Source organism: Squalius cephalus, assembly GCF_949319135.1.
Source record: "Squalius cephalus genome assembly, chromosome: 20".
Classification (NCBI taxonomy): Eukaryota; Metazoa; Chordata; class Actinopteri; order Cypriniformes; family Leuciscidae; genus Squalius; species Squalius cephalus.
Window position 1 is genome coordinate 23,535,634 of NC_137141.1, and position 16,376 is coordinate 23,552,009.

The 16,376-nt window shown below is 36.7% G+C and overlaps 1 protein-coding gene across 1 annotated transcript; it reads right to left on the bottom strand.

The window, feature by feature from the left end:
- Positions 1 to 1,355: 1,355 nt before the first annotated feature.
- Positions 1,356 to 16,376, bottom strand: foxg1a (forkhead box G1a). Its single transcript, XM_079853726.1, is given in 6 exon segments — positions 1,356 to 1,860; positions 11,948 to 13,100; positions 13,102 to 13,127; positions 13,130 to 13,309; positions 13,431 to 13,587; positions 16,298 to 16,376. Coding segments are annotated over 3 exon segments (1,248 nt in total). The 5' UTR covers positions 13,221 to 13,309; positions 13,431 to 13,587; positions 16,298 to 16,376; the 3' UTR covers positions 1,356 to 1,860; positions 11,948 to 11,969.

Consider the following 16,376-nt stretch of genomic DNA (forward strand, 5'->3'; position numbering starts at 1 on the left):
TTGTGATGCAGAATTGATCTGGGCCGTAGCCTGAGAGGGGCGCAGCGGGGCTGCCGTTTGTTTAGTAAACTCCCATGAATCCAAGTAGATAATTGCTCTGTAAAATTGGTGGCGAGGGCAGCTTGGGTTCCGTGTTCCACCCACCTAGAGGGCCGAATGAAAGTCTGCATCTCTTTATTTTCTCAAATTATCAGAAACTATCGCAGCATGAGCACGAGGAGAGAGGTATTTTTATTTGTTGCACGAGGAAGGAGGACTGCGCACAAGCCGTTGTGTTGAAACTGGGGCTCGAGCTCTGATCCGTGTTGAGCCTCTGTGACAAAGTGTTTATAGAAACAACACATATGCATAGCTGCCCTCTTCCGATACCTCAATGATTATGTCCTCATTCAGAGAATCACCCCAGAGCGTTTGTTAAATTGTTGATTTATTTTGTTTTAATTATCCATGCATGACCTGAAGTGAGATCTTTTTTCTTTTTCTTTTCTTTTGCAAAGATCTATCTATCTTTATTTTGTGATAGATAGATAGATAGATAGATAGATAATTTTGTGTTTTTCGATTATTACATGTATAATTACACTGTTGACCCTTACCCCCAAACCTGTCATTAATCTTACCCATACCCCACCTCAATAGCAGCAAAAGTATTTTGTAAAACATAAAAAAAGTTGACATAAGTAGCCTACTGGTCCATATAGTAGTGTAAAACACCTAATATAATACCTACCTAATATATATATAAGATAATATAATACACATATACATTTTGAGGCATTTTTTTCACACTTTTCCATTATGATGTTTTCTCACCTAGGAAGCAACGAAAAGCCCTCATTATCTCCTCCATGATGTATTAGTTCTCTTTGAATGAGACATGTGTTGTTTACTTTCAAAACTGTAGACGATAAAAGACACCCTCAAGATGATATCTCTGGAGACCTGTAATGTCTACAGTGAGTGAAGCCTTTGGGTGTTGAAAGTGTGCAAGCTTAAACCTCTCACATCACATGAGGGAAATGTGCCATGGCCTGATACATGTTTATTTATTTTTTTAAACAAATGCATGAAAGCTTTCATTAAAATTGCTGCTGTGACACTGGTCCATTGCGTCCACCCGTGTGTGTGTGTGTGTGTGTGTGTGTGTGTGTGTGTGTGTTTGTTCAAGGTTTCCTTAAGCTGCCATACACAAATATGAAATTATTTATGCATCAATCTCATTTCTGTCAGCAAACTTGCCAAATGTTTGGAAACATTTCAGGTAATACAGAAAGAAGCTTCATGCAAAGAAGTGTTCATGCAAAGGTTTCTCTCCCCAAAGGAATCAATGACAACAGATATGTTTTTATCTCCCAAAGTAACAATTTACTGGGTCACAGTAGATCAGCATGTTTCCTTCTTTACAGCAAAAACATTAGCAACAGGGGAATACTGTCTTGACAACAAACAAAATCTCACAAAACATTGCTTGTAAAATAGAAAATATACAGATCTTCTTAAGCAAAGCAAATCGTTGCACAATGCCATGGTTTTCTTTTCTATTTAAATTAATTTAATAAAGATTGTCTAAAGACAGCAAAAATTCAACTCCTTCTATAAAGGGGATGCAAAATAATAGTCTTGGTTTTGTACAATGCTTCTGTTTTCTTTTTCTTTCCTTTTTGTACTGACAGCAATTTAATCAAACTGTGACTTCATGCCCTACTATTTGCAAATTGTATAGCACCTCTAAAACATAAAGGCAAAACATTTCACAAACAAGTTACATGGACCTTGATTACAACTGTAAACATTCTCAGCATGGGTGAGTAACGCATCACAGGGTGGATTCAGGCTACTGCAGCACACACTGCCAGACATCTAGAGGAAGACAATGACAAATTTAAGACTGTTATTTCTCTTTTCAATTTATGCACATCCCTCTGTCCCCCCCGCCCCTCCCCCCTGCCTTTTTGGCACTAAGAGAAATGGTGACACAGTAACACTAACAGATGCCAGATCATTCATCATAAGAGTAATATAGCTAAATTTACCTTATATTTAAAAAAAAAAAAAAAAAAAAAAAAGAAAAACATATGCTGCTAAAATGATACTGAGAACACTGACAATAGTAAATATAGAAACAGGGTGAGCACAGCAAAACATTTTTAAAACCTGTAAATTTAAAAAATGCACGGACAATTTAAAACAGAAATTAAATTAAATGAGGAATTTATTAAAATACACAAAATATTTTAAATCAGGCATTTTATAGGACATCCAAGTCATATTCTATTATAACATTTTATTAACGCAACACATTTTTTGTTGATGTAAAGAGCAAAAATAAAATACATTCATGTATGATTGATGGATGGATGATAATGGCAAAATAAGAACATTAGTTCAATTTTGCCATTATTCTGTCCCTGTGTACATTTATTTTTTGACTCAAATAAAAGGGCATTCACTTTCTTTCCTTTTTATTATTTTGATGGAAAATTCATTTTCTGTCAGAAAGCAACAAGATAACATGTTATGGGCATCTCACCACCTATACAGATATTAATTGTTTTCAGAAGTCTGCCTTGTATAATAAAATAACATTGTAAATTATCAGCGAACATTTAGCTAGTAATACTGACCGAGTTTTATTGCCAAATAAAGCATTGTTATTCTCCATCAATTGATGGTGACTTCTGAGGATCTCTCACCAAGGATACCAATAATGATGCTATGTTAAAGCATCCTTCACTATTTCTGACCATTTTATGTACATTACATCTCTATAGCCAGTATTTATGAGATTGTACCTTTTTTAATGACCAGTTAATGTCTGGTTATATTGAAATTTCGCTCTAATTCATAATACTAATACTAAATTCTACATTTGTGCTCAGTAGATATGCCACCTTCACATCTTCATAATAGTCACGTCCAAATAATACATGACTTAATCTCTCTTCCCTCTTTTTCTCTGCCTCCCTCCCTTCCTCTGGTCCTCCTTGAAGTGCGGTCACTCTGACGAGGATGAATAGTGAAAACTATTCAACGGGTCACGGGTTTGTGCACAAAGCATCAGAGGGACAGAGTTTAGGTCAATAGGAGGCACCTTAAACACCCTTATTTCCTCCCAGACTCTGGGTCCCAAACTCAAGTACTTTAATTTTGGACATGATTTATATAAACACTTCATATAACTTTATATATCACAATGTGGTTTACTTGTACACATTTTTAAGTTAAACTTAAAATAAAGTACATCTTTTTTGTAAACATAAAATCAAATAAAAAGCACAAATCCTTATTTACTCAGTGTTTAAGAACCTCACAGCACTCAATACCGGCATTATTGTTTCTTCAAAAGAATATCTCTTGCACCTCAAAGCAAACAGCCAGATTTTCTCACAATATCAATACTCCCATTTCCCCCTTATACCTTTATTTAACCTGGGAAAACTCTTGGAGAACAGTTTCTCTTTTGCGGAGGTGCCCTGGATGGAGGAGGGGTTAAGGGGACCAGAGTAACATGATGCAGCACTCAACTTGGGGTTAAGTGCTTTGCTCAGGTGCACAACGGCAGTTCTATACACTAGGACCCTTCTGTTACCCATTCATTCTCTTTGGTGCCCCACTGGGGAATCAAACCCACAGACCCCCAGTTTGTAGTTGATAGCACTGTGTGCTCAGCTAGCTACCCATATAGACACGCATGCTCCCTCAGATCTCCGCATCTTTCCTCCCAGTCCGTCCTGTGGAATACCCCTTTGATCTTAGTCAACAACGCCTCACAAATTAGAGCACCATTGGTTTGCAACCTCATCTCAAGTCCTTGTGCCCAAATCCTTTGGGCCTGTCTCTGTATCATTCTCAAACAATCAGACATCTTAACACATCTTCCTGTATACAATCTCCGTTCTCAATGGAGAAGTTTGCCTTGTTTGTTGAGCAGCCAAAGTCTGGCTGTAAGGCACCATTTTTATCAGTATAAAGAGTCCCCTCCTCAGAAAGCGATGCACTGATAAGATACTCCATGGGCACAGATGACCCACATCTATCTGCTATCTCTGGAATGATGCCACAGCCACCATTTAGAGTATTGTCCATTCATATATTTCACAGGTGTAAGGATGATCATCAAGAGCAGTGTAACAGCCACCACATTTCGCAGAGCATTCAATCAGGAGCTCATACACTGTTACTGAAGATAAACGACAGAAAGTAGCCTACACAAGTTTGCTGTTTGCATGTTTTAGCGTCAAATAAATCATTTAAAAATGATCAACAGAGAGCATTTATTTTATATGGTGACCATCTGCGCCGTTTGATCGCCACGACAATCGCTTTCGCCATTTCACGAATCGGAATGTAAACTCTTTCAATTATGATTTTAAAATGATACACAACTAGGCAGGATAAAGTCTCACATTCGTGTGACGTTTATGTTAATATTTATGCACCATCACGTAAGCATGCCACAGGGGTTTGGCACCTGTTTGTTCCGACTACCGCGTAAGTCCGTATATGTGTTCTCGCTCGCGCAAATGTTGTAAAATATTATGGCTCTAACAAATCCGCTTGCATTTGCATCCGAAATTAACAAAGGGATGAAATTAGCCGAGGCAACGTTTTCCTCTCTGGTTAAGTTGGCTGTCTGTCAGCAGCAGCACCGTGTTCAAGGCATACTGATAAAAGAGGTGGGCGCAGGGCTGTATGAATGAATCTGTGCGACACCATTGCAGACCCATAGTTGTACAAGATCAGAAAGTAATCTTGATATGTTTAACAAGCAGCCCAAAGCGAAGCCAGATAAATAATAAAGGAGCTTTTAGTGGATCCAATTTATGAAACATTAACTCCAAAGGCATAATGGAGTAATTAGTTTTATCTCACGTTGGATGTTATTGGACACTGCGCCGCTGAATGAAAACTTTTCTTTTCTGGCCTAACTGTAAAGACAACGGGGAGTAATTTTCTGCACCGGGAGAGAAGGGTGGTCTCTAATGCTGCTGGTGAGATCTGGATGTTCAGGTACAACACAGTGTTTATGTAGTACTCCCAAAAGTGTATCAAAGTTCGGATCCATGGAAATAAAAGAAATGTCAAACAAAACAAGCATTAGACTGCATAAAATAAAGTATGGACAAGGGAAACAGGTGAGGCTTTGTTTAGGTGGCTGAGGTAGATCAATATCTCGGCTTGCAGGCCAGGAATCTTGCCCGTTTTCCTCTAGCACTCTGCAGATCAGCTTACGGCTTGTAGACAGACTGTCGCCTATACCTCACTGACAGACAACCTGCCTCACCCCAGAAGACGGGATAGGGAAATATCTTCATTCTCTTCTGAGAGAACCAGTCGAATTAGTTCGTCAAAATAATTAAAGAATATATAGGGATAGATTGAGTGAAATAATCAACCTTGTCTGTAAACAGTGAGGCACAACATGGCTTTGTGGCTTCTCAACCTATAGCCTAGGCCTACGCGTGTTTATCATGGGACCGTTTTAAAGGCCATGCAGGCCCATCCTTCTCTGGGCCTCCTCCGCCTCCAACTAATAACCGAGTCGGCATTACATCTTCGGTGTTTGTTCGTCTAAATTATGGTTTCAAATAATAATAAACATTTGAATCTATTTTTTGTGATACGTACTGATATACATTTTGCTTTCAGATTTGGTCTTTCATAGCGTGCTGTCCATCAGGCCGCGAGCGGAAGTCGAAAGACACGATAGAGGCATCTGTGCTTGATTGGCCAAACCTTTCTTTCTTATTCATTAACAGTGGATTGCTTTTATCAGCCCCAAGTTTGGTTTATTTTGAAGATGGAGCCTCCTGGTGCTTGATATGCCAGTGCAACATTCTTATTCTTATTTGTTCTTGTTATTTTTCTCTAACAATTTATTGACATTGTTTTTATTTTCACTATATTATATTCGTTGTTATTACTGCATGTTTCTCCACAATTCCATTAGGTTTTGGAATTATAAAAAAGAAAATAAATTGGTACTCTATGATTCTGCAGACAAGTGTGCTGTTGTGCTACACTATGACAATCCGGGTTGAAATCTCTAAATTATAATAAAATATAGGCTAAAGCATATTATTCTGCCAGCAAATAATTTTGGACTATGTATAGGATATATATATATATATATATATATATATATATATATATATATATATATATATATATATATATATATATATATATATATATATATAAGTAGCTTAAGTAGAATTTAATATCTAGTTGACATGACGGTTGTGGAGGCATTAAAATGCACAACATTTACAATATTTATATTAACGCTGTAGTCTACAGAAAAAGGACAGCTCAGACCTTGAAAATAATGACTAGTTTAACAAGAAACTCACACTGATGTGACATCACAAATAAGAGCTTGTTGCATTAATCTATCAGTCGTTTCAGAGGCGCGAGCAAGAATTCATTACAATCAGCAGTCCTTTTTGTAAGCCTGTTGGTTCCGTTTCGGACACCCAACCCGCACTGGGAGTTTGCAATTTGATAGCACGAAGGCTGTGATTCCACGCATTGTCTCGAAGCTGCTTTTGATAGATAGTGCTTTACAAGTGAAGGAGTGATGTCAGGTAACAAGAAGAATTTTGGCACCTGTTGGTAACGTTTAAGCCTAAATAAAACAGCTAAGCTGTTTACTTAATAAAAGTGACAAAACCACAGTGGCAAAAGAACATTGGCCTAATATTTACAATAATAATAATAATAATAATTTACTTAAAACAACTATATATATATATATATATATATATGTGTGTGTGTGTGTGTGTGTGTGTGTGTGTGTGTGTGTGTGTGTGTGTGTGTGTGTGTGTGTGTGTGTATGTATTTGTTGTTCATTAGCCTGAATTAATGATATTACATCATGCATCCCAGGTGGTGTTTCCTTCTTGTGACTAAATACACCAGACTAAACATATTGGTTTAGCGCATGTCTTTTATGTGTCACACAACTCTCCAAAAATGGCTTTGGGGTAGACTGAACAAACAACATTAATGCTCAAACTGTCATCATTTATTGTAAAATCATTTATAATTCGATTGAAAATGTAGATCCAAACTGCAGTCAAGTTCATTAAGATATTCAATAAGATATTAGTTCAGAAGAAGGTATAGCCTACTTATAAAAGTACATGATATATGAAACATTCTAGCTATAATATATGGCCCTGGGCTTTTTTAACAGTAGGTTACCAGCAAATCTGTGAGAAAATTATTAAATAAATAAATAAACAAATAAATAAATAATGTGTCTTAGACAAGAACTTTAGTCATCTACATCGCTCTTAGCCTACAGAACATGCGGGGATATTACGGCGCATACAGTTGAAATCTTTATTTTCCCCGTTTTACAGTGCTATTTTGCCATTGTGAATTCACATGATTTCGGATAATCTGAGGCAGCCATCGACAATATTGGCAAAATTATTAATTTAAAGTCATGAATTGATACATTTATTCATGGTCACTAGCACGCGCAATTTAAAAGAAGATATAAACAGATAGAGAGAGATAGATAGGAGGGGGAAATAGAGATAGAAATAGAACTGGGGTGAACGCAAAGGCCAAGGGACACATGAGAGTGCAACAACTTCAGAAAGAAAACTTTTAAAAAAGAGAGAGAAAGAAAGAAATCAAATCAAACATTTCACAATTTGCCTTTAAAAAAAAAAAAAATTACTTAGGCTATTATGACGCATCTTATTTTTGGTAGCTTATTCCATTGGGGTTAACTTCCATAGGACCCGGAACACAAAAGGTCTCTCAGTGGACACCTTTGCCACTTGGTTAAAAACCGTAGTAAAACAAGACGATATTTAGACCAAACTTCATACAATGATTTAAATTAGAGAGATATTGTTTTTCAGATTTGAACCCTTCTCACGGTAGTCAAACAAGACTATATTTCTAATCTAATAATATTTTAATTCACAGGTAAAAAGTGGACAATTAGCTTAAGTGTGGTCTTTTAATTAGCAATATTAGATAATAATAATAGAGAATTTTGTCAAAAGAAGCATAAATATATCGCCTATTTATTAATTTGTGCTATTGCCTCTGTGTGTTTCTGCTTGTTATAAAAAGCGGCTTTATGATGCTTGTCATAAAATTATCATTAAAAGTATCTGGAATAACTAGAATTTTATAACGCACATTTCCGGAGAGACCATGAAGTAGAATAATTACATTTTGCTTTTAAGCAATCCAATTTCATCACGATACAAGTTGTTTGTTTAACCCGACATCTCCCTTCACTAAGTCTGGAGCTTTACACACACTCATTAAAACGATTATTCACGACCTGTCGAATATTCTCTTTCAATATACCAAATATTTTACTATATAATATTGCTTAAGAAAGTCTTTATTTGTGTGTGTGTGTGTGTATGTGTGTGTGTGTGTGTGTGTGTGGCTGGCTGTAGGATATGATAGCCTACATTTCACTGTTCTGACAATAGTGCTTTTTTTTTTTTTTTTTTTTTTTTTTTTTTAGAAAATGATCATTTTATTATAGGCTACTTAATATTATGTTAAAAATAACAGCGTTAGAGGTGGTTTTGATGTTACTGTTTTTTTATGAATTTACAACTGCAATAATAATAATAATAATTAAACATTCCACATCTTTGTGCTTTGCATTGTTAAAATATTAGAAGGCTGTTTAGTGGTTTAGTTGGAGCTAATTTCTGCATTATCGCTTGTGTTTTTTTTGTTTTTGTTTTTTTTGTTTTTTTCTCACAGCTTGTAAATGATATTACAGTTCGTATTGCCACAGTCAAAACTAAGTTTATGAGAGGCCATGTGCAAAGATATGAAGTTCATGTCACTACAGTTCTGCGTCATTCTAGCGCCCTCACTCTGTCTGGCTCGTAAGGCTCATATTACTTTAAGAGAGGAAGCGTCCTTTGCATTTTACAAGTATTTTAATGGTTCAGAGTTGGATCAGCTTCGTTTTACCACACCATTATCCGTCGATTGGCCAGAGTGAATGACCATTATAACACCGTTTTTTTGTGTTTTTTTTTTTCATCGCATCGCCTATTCTATCTTGGCGTCTTCATAGGGCTGTAGTGACATTTTATTAGACAACTAATACCAAGCAGCAAAGTTAGACTATAGGAGCCAAGGAAGGATTTTTTAAATGTGCAAACAGCAGAACGGAATATTTAAGCACAATCTGTCGCACGTAAGATAGGCTATTGATAACAGATTTGACAGTTTGTTGGAATAGATGATACAGGTACTAGCACTTTTTCAATTAGCTATGGGTCATAGAGCTCAAATAATTATCAGTGTAATTTCATGAACATGGCAAAATGCTTTATTCAATCAGTCTGATTATTATTTCATTTTATAATGTGCGAAACCAAATGCAATTTTTCCTTTTTTGTATGTGTTCTATTGTATTTACGATTTCGTTGAATGCATTAATTCTAGGAGAATTTTAGTAGGCTATACGATTATGATGATGATGATGTGCGTGCTGTCCCCAGTTCCCCTCACAGTCTCCCTGCGCCTCGGGGAAACCACGCCTTTTGTGTAGCCTGAGACTAAACCCTGCTTACAAGATCTTGTCAAAAGACACAAAGGAAATAAATAACTATTATTTCAAGTGCATTGCTTCATGAGATCTCCGTAAATGTCTGTGCAATTTAATACAAGCGATTCGTCTTAAAAAATGGGTCCACACAGCGTCGAACCGAAAATAATTCCCCTGTAGATTCCAATTATTGGTGCGATTTTTAGGCCTCGTTTCTGCTTCAGATAGATTGATCGCAAATCTTTAGGTTGCAAACTCACGCTGTTGGCCGGAAGCAGATGCAAACCAATTAAACAAGCTCAGAACAAACAATCACTGCCCAAAGATCATAATTTTGCTCACTGATTCCCACTGAAAAAAAAAGAACAAAAAATTGTTCATGATGCTAACGTGTTATCCACCAGGCTATATGTAGAGAAAATACTACAATAAAGAACTAAAATATAATTTGGGGTAATATATAATTGGAAATCCAAATGAAATGTTTATTGTAAATACTGTATTTAAATTATCATAATTATTTAGCATATATATAAATGTATCCATATGCTCGTATAAGAGACAGAGAGCGGAAGATAGGCTACAATAGCTCCATTAAAAAATGAAATAATTTTGCATCTCAGAAGCTACACCAAGGTAAATTAGCGTTATATGAATTTTATACTTTTGCATTTCTACAAGCAAAAAATATTCTGCTCCTAAATTTGACCTCTGCTTTTTTGCTTTTGTTTTTGAGTGGTCACCCCGTTTAACATTTGAGCGATAACATCTTTCGAGGAGATATTGAGTTCCACCGGTCTATTGTATAAGGCACAGAGGTTATTGCATTACCGTTGTGCACATTTAGCACAATGTCTCTTTTAAAAAACATGAACAAATCATTGGACTTAAAGTGTTGAAAGCTAAGTTGTTTCTCTGTTCTATTGCAACTAATGACTGTAGTGTTGGCGGATTATCAGGCGTTATGCATGGCTCATATGGCCTCTACAACCATGAAACGCTTGTAATAAACGTGTAATAAGCTACAGCAAAATATTTCAGAACAAATATTTCAGAACAAAATAGCGTAAAATAACCCAAGGAAATGGAATAGTTTGATTGCCAGGCACATTATTAAGGTCGCGTTGTTAGGCCTGCGATAGGAATAGGCTATACAAATAATATATCGACTGCCATTGTTTGCTGTTTTTTTTTTTTTTTTCGTTTTTCTTTTTTAAGCTTATCGCTAAAGCATTAAGGAGCCCAAATCATTTTTGTGTGCCTTGTTTTTTTGTCCCCCTGTCCTAAAAAAAAAAAGTATTTTTATAAGACATTGCAGGCCCAGGCCTTCAGATACCCGCAAACTGTCGCTTAAATGTTTAAACACATTGTTTAGTATATTCTCAGACAGCTACTAAAAATACTAGTTCATCAAGAAAGACAAAATGTTCGTAATAAATGTACTTAACCTACTTTTTTTTATTTTGTTCGGTTAACAGTTTAAGCGACAAACACGGGCATAAGACCACAAAATCACAACCATGGAATTTAAAGACGACATAAACAATCACTCAATATTTTATGAGGCATTTACTCAACACGGGTTACACGTTCGCAAAGTTATAACCTATAATTACAACAAGTATTGACATTTCACTAATTACAAAAAGAATGTGACCTGCATGGTGGTGACCACATACAGTAAATATGCAAACACAAGCTAAAAGCATTCATTACGTCTGTCCCCTTCAGAACTGTCTGTAAAGTTATGAATACTGAAAAAAAAACCTATATGTTGTTGTTTGATAACCATTCTTTGGTCTACAAAGAAACTGTATTGTTAATATATGTATAAAATGCACTATAGATGTATTATTCAGTCTGTATTATTAAAATAACAAAACAACAAGGAGCCACGGATTTGAGCGGGCATTGTGCACTTATAGAACATATTTATTTAAAAATGAAAATAAAACTTTGTGTTAATTTTTGAGAAATCTCACCCCACCAGTACGCTCATGACACGTGATAATACTGCAAACATGATGACTGGAGGTTGTTCTGTAATGTATTAGATATTTTAACATTTAAAATTAGACAAAATTGCAACCACTATTTAAATAAACATTCTAAAGTAATCATCTTTCCAGAAAAAAAAAAAAAAAAAAAAAAGAAAGAAAAAAAAACTCCACTACGCTTTATCCTTTTTTACTCTGGTCACATTGCACGTTGCTGACAGTGGAATAATAAACAGTTCCGCGACACTTGACGTTGGTATACAATCAGAAATAAATGAAGAAGAATAATAATAATAATACAAAATACCTGGAATTCGGCTTGCATTGTCCGTTCATTCTCCTTAATTTTTTCATTTATATATATTACAGTGTAAATTGGTGTAAAATGTTCACTTACAGTCTGCTCCTGTGGATGCTAGTTAGTGTATAAGTGGATTTGATGTTGACCCTTGATTCTGATGTGTGAAGTAGTCAGAAAGTCCGCTGGAAAGTCCGGAGGAAAAACTGGGTAGGGAAGGCCTTAAGGAGTCACACGGAAGAGAGGAGGCCGTTTGCGGGGAGGAGGAAGAGGCGGCTCGGGAGCTCATGGACGTGCTGCTCTGGGAGGTCATGGATGGGTGAGGCACGTGGGGGAAGAAATAACTGGTCTGGCCCGCGAGCAGGTTAACTGAACACGGATTCAAAGAGTAGGTCCCGGAGCAGGGTACGGAGAGCCCACATGGCACTGAGGCGGCCAAAGCGGCCGCAGTGAGGTGGTGTGTGGCGTACGGAATGTCTCCATTCACGAGTCTGTCAACACTCAAGCCATTGGAGGCCGGGAAAGAGTGATTGTTCCCCAAACTGTTTTGAGTCAACATTGTGCTATAGGACATTGGGTGACTAGGGTAAGCCGACGACGTGCCGTTGTAACTCAACGCGCTGCTCGCCCTCGGATGGTGGAGTGAAAGGAACGGCGACATGGGCCAATATAAAGAGCCAGCTCTATCCATAAATGTCAGTCCGGTTGAAGTAAGCCTCGCGCCCCTTTTAAACGCCAGCTTTGCCCTAGAGGTGGTCGATCTCCGCCGAAGTTTGCCCGTCGTGCCGCCAATGAACACGTCGTCACTGGAGGGGTCAAGCATCCAGTAGTTCCCCTTCCCGGGGTCATCGTAATGCCGGGGCACTTTGACAAAACATTTGTTCAAACTCAAGTTGTGTCTGATGGAATTCTGCCATCCCTGCTTGTTCTCCCGGTAATACGGGAAATTTTTCATAATGAACTCGTAAATGCCGTTAAGGGTTAATCGCTTCTCCGGACTCTGCCGAATAGCCATCATAATCAAAGCGTTGTAGCTAAAAGGTGGTTTCTCGTACTTGCCGTTTTTCTTGTCGCCTTCTTTGCCTCCTTCGCCTTCTTTTGAGTCCCGTTTCTCTTCCTGCTTCTCTTTCTCGTCCGTGCACGAGGAGTCGTGGGATGAATTGTCACTTTTCGCGCAAGTGTTCTCCGACTTTTGCTCCTGTACTACTTGGGCAGGTAAAGGAGTCTTCTCTTCTTCCTCGTGAACCGTTCTGTGGTGTTGGTGATGGTGGTGGTGGTTGTCGCTTTGAACGGCTTCGGGAATCAGACTGTTTATACTGAACGATGATTTAGGAATCATTTTGACTTCTTTCCTTTCTCCCATATCCAACATCACAAGTAAGATAGAGTAGCAACAACCAGAAGCAGCAGCAGCAGTAGTAGCAGCAGTTGGACTTCAAATCTCTTGCTCTGGCAACTCCTCTAATTAAAAAAAAAACACAAGAACTATTTCATGTTCCTTAAAAACACGTCGATATGAGACAGCTAGCTACAATTAATTACGGAGCCACAGACACTAAGCTGTAAAAAAAATAGCTTGAACCTTTTTAGAGACTGCAGCCAACCACAGCAGCATAAGTATTAACCGTGCAGCCAATCATTGAGCAGTTCTTAGCGCCTGCTCCAGTGCGTAAGGATACACAAGATCCACCAATGCTCATGCCTAGTCAACAATGGCTTTCATTTCCCCAAGCAAACTCCTACCAAGAAAACAGACCACATAACCTCAATCAATTTTTTTTGTGTGATAATTGTAGAGTGCTGTTTCAACATATCCATGCGTCCTCAGTTTGTTTTCATACCGCAGGGGGAAAAACAAAAGGGACACAAAGGTAGCCACAGAAAACAGGTACTACTTCCTGTATTGGAAATTTGTGCCTTTTAATATTCTACATGGAGCTATACTGCACAAATAGCTTACATTTGATGATAATACTCGCTGTAGAGCGACAGTAGGCTATATTTGTAGCATTTGCATTAAATGTATCCTTTCCGACGACGATATACGCAAATATATTCTAGGAGGTTATTCGTTCTCGTGTCACATTTGCAATATTTTTCTTAAAGCGTCAAGTCCGCACATGTATATTTAGTCGCACGTTTATGTGAACGATTTTAAACATAAGCGATATTATGACGTTCATCCACACAGTAAGACGCTATAAGCATCTTTATCCCTATAGCGTATGTTAATAATCATGCTACTAACTATGAACAACATCATCGGCAACAACAAATGAGGCAGTTGAAAATAACAAGATCAAGCACAATACTATTTTTACTTTGAATAATAATAATAATAATAATAGGCTAATATTAATAAGGATAGTAACAAAGCAGTAGATGATCATTTATTTCTGGGTGTGTTTAGGTTGTTAATTTAACGTGATAAACCAGATGCTATTCACCAGGCGTTCATAAAACAGCAAATAACAGTGAATTTAGAAGGTCAATCAGTATGATCAAAAATGTCCACATACAAACTTACATACAAAAGGATAGAGTATCTTCTATAGGCCTAAGTACTGAGACAAAACAGGGAGCTTCCAACACATAAAATAAGAACAAGACCCCTACACTATTTTTAATAAATTCTGAAAAGACCTACAGTGCATCATTGTTTTATAATAATAATAATAATAATAGCCTAATAATAAAAATAATAATAAAATATGTGTCATTAAGGACGCAAAAATAACATGATGGATGCTGACATCAATTAGTTGCTTTATATTTACGGTTGAAGTTTCTCTAATGCAAGGGCTGATATGTGTGTATTTGTGTTGGGGACGTTGCAGGGGGGGTGACTGAACAACAGACACACGCACGGCACACACGCATTCACATGTGCAAACAAATCGTACACAGAGACACACGCAAACAAACAAACAAACTGGATTCCCACAAGGTGAAATTTTTGAGAATTAATTCAGTCAGGTTGCATGTAAACATATCGTTTTATAAACATTTAAATAAATTAAATAAAATTAGTCTTTACAAATTCAGCCTGCGTTGTATCATGAACTAATTTAAAAAATCTAACTTTTAGCTATTATTGTTTATGCTGTTTTTGTTTTCCATTATTTAATAACCCTTTGTTTTGTAAACTCTATAAATAGAGCAAATGCAGTAACCCACACCTGCAATATAGGCTGTGCGATATAATTTTACTTCAAAGTGGAAAGTTGAATCAGACATTTTATGAACACTTGAGAATTATTGGGCGAGGACCTAACTTGTTTGTTGCTTAGTAGCCAATATAATAATATTTCTTGCATTGCAAACGTTGTTATTGTATAACGCCTATACATTCATTTAGATTTCTAACAAAAACACAAAAATCTGGCACTAGTTGCACAGCCGGCAATATAATATATTGCATATTTCAAACCATTTCTATCAATGCACAACCATTGTTGCTTTTAATGCACTTTGAAAAAGCTATTGACCCTTCCAAGCCGAAGGGAAAATAACAATTTGAGCGGATAAGATTGTGACTATCATTTTCGGTTTTTTTATATTTTATTTTTATAAATGGCACATGCTTGTAGCCCACCTTCAACAAACAAGATGTTAATGTCTCATCGACATTGTCTGACAGGTGCATAAATATCTTTTCGCGGAGAGAGAAAAAAAAAACAGGCAAGATCAAAGTGATTAGAACTAGGTAGGCGGATAATGCATAATATTCAAACTTCTCTCATTTGATTACAGTTGTTAACACATTGTCATTTAAATATATCCCGTATTGACGACACAATATAGGCTACTATTGATATATTATTTTATAGTCCATATCAAACGCAAGCCTTCCACTGTCACTGCAAATTTAAAGTTTGGTTTGCGATGGGCCATCAACAACAGGTGCAGGCCTGAGTCTAATAGTATCATCCAATTAATTAGCCTATAAACGTGGGGCATTATGGCCGATTTACTTTGTTTGATAAATTGTCATAAAAAAATATAAATCGGTCATTTTATTAAGCTATTAACGCTGGATCGAAAGATATCAATGTGCAAATATGCTAACAATTTATAAACTAAACGAGATGGTGTTTTTTTTTTTTATCATTTATTTATTTTAGTATTTAGATATTTATCTGCATTAAATCAACCTGAATGCATTGATGTGCATGCATCCAGCTATGTAAAGTAAAGGTTGTTTGAGAAGGCCTGAAGAGTGTTAGATACTTTGCTTAACGCTTAATTAAATTAACATCAAAAATAATTTTCTGTAATATATTTATTTGGGCTATAACATCACCTCCATCACCTACCAGCAGTAGGTTATACGTTTGTGTTAATGACAGAAGGCTGATAAAGTTATTTTTGCGCAGTGATGTGGGCTCTTCCTAAAATGACCTAAATGTTTATGAACACGTCGCTTAAATAAACACAGTTGTCACTTACCTCGACAAACATACGCCTGTGTTGAAATGAGAACTGATAAACAGGGAGGTAATCCTGGACAAAATCAATCCTGTCTGTT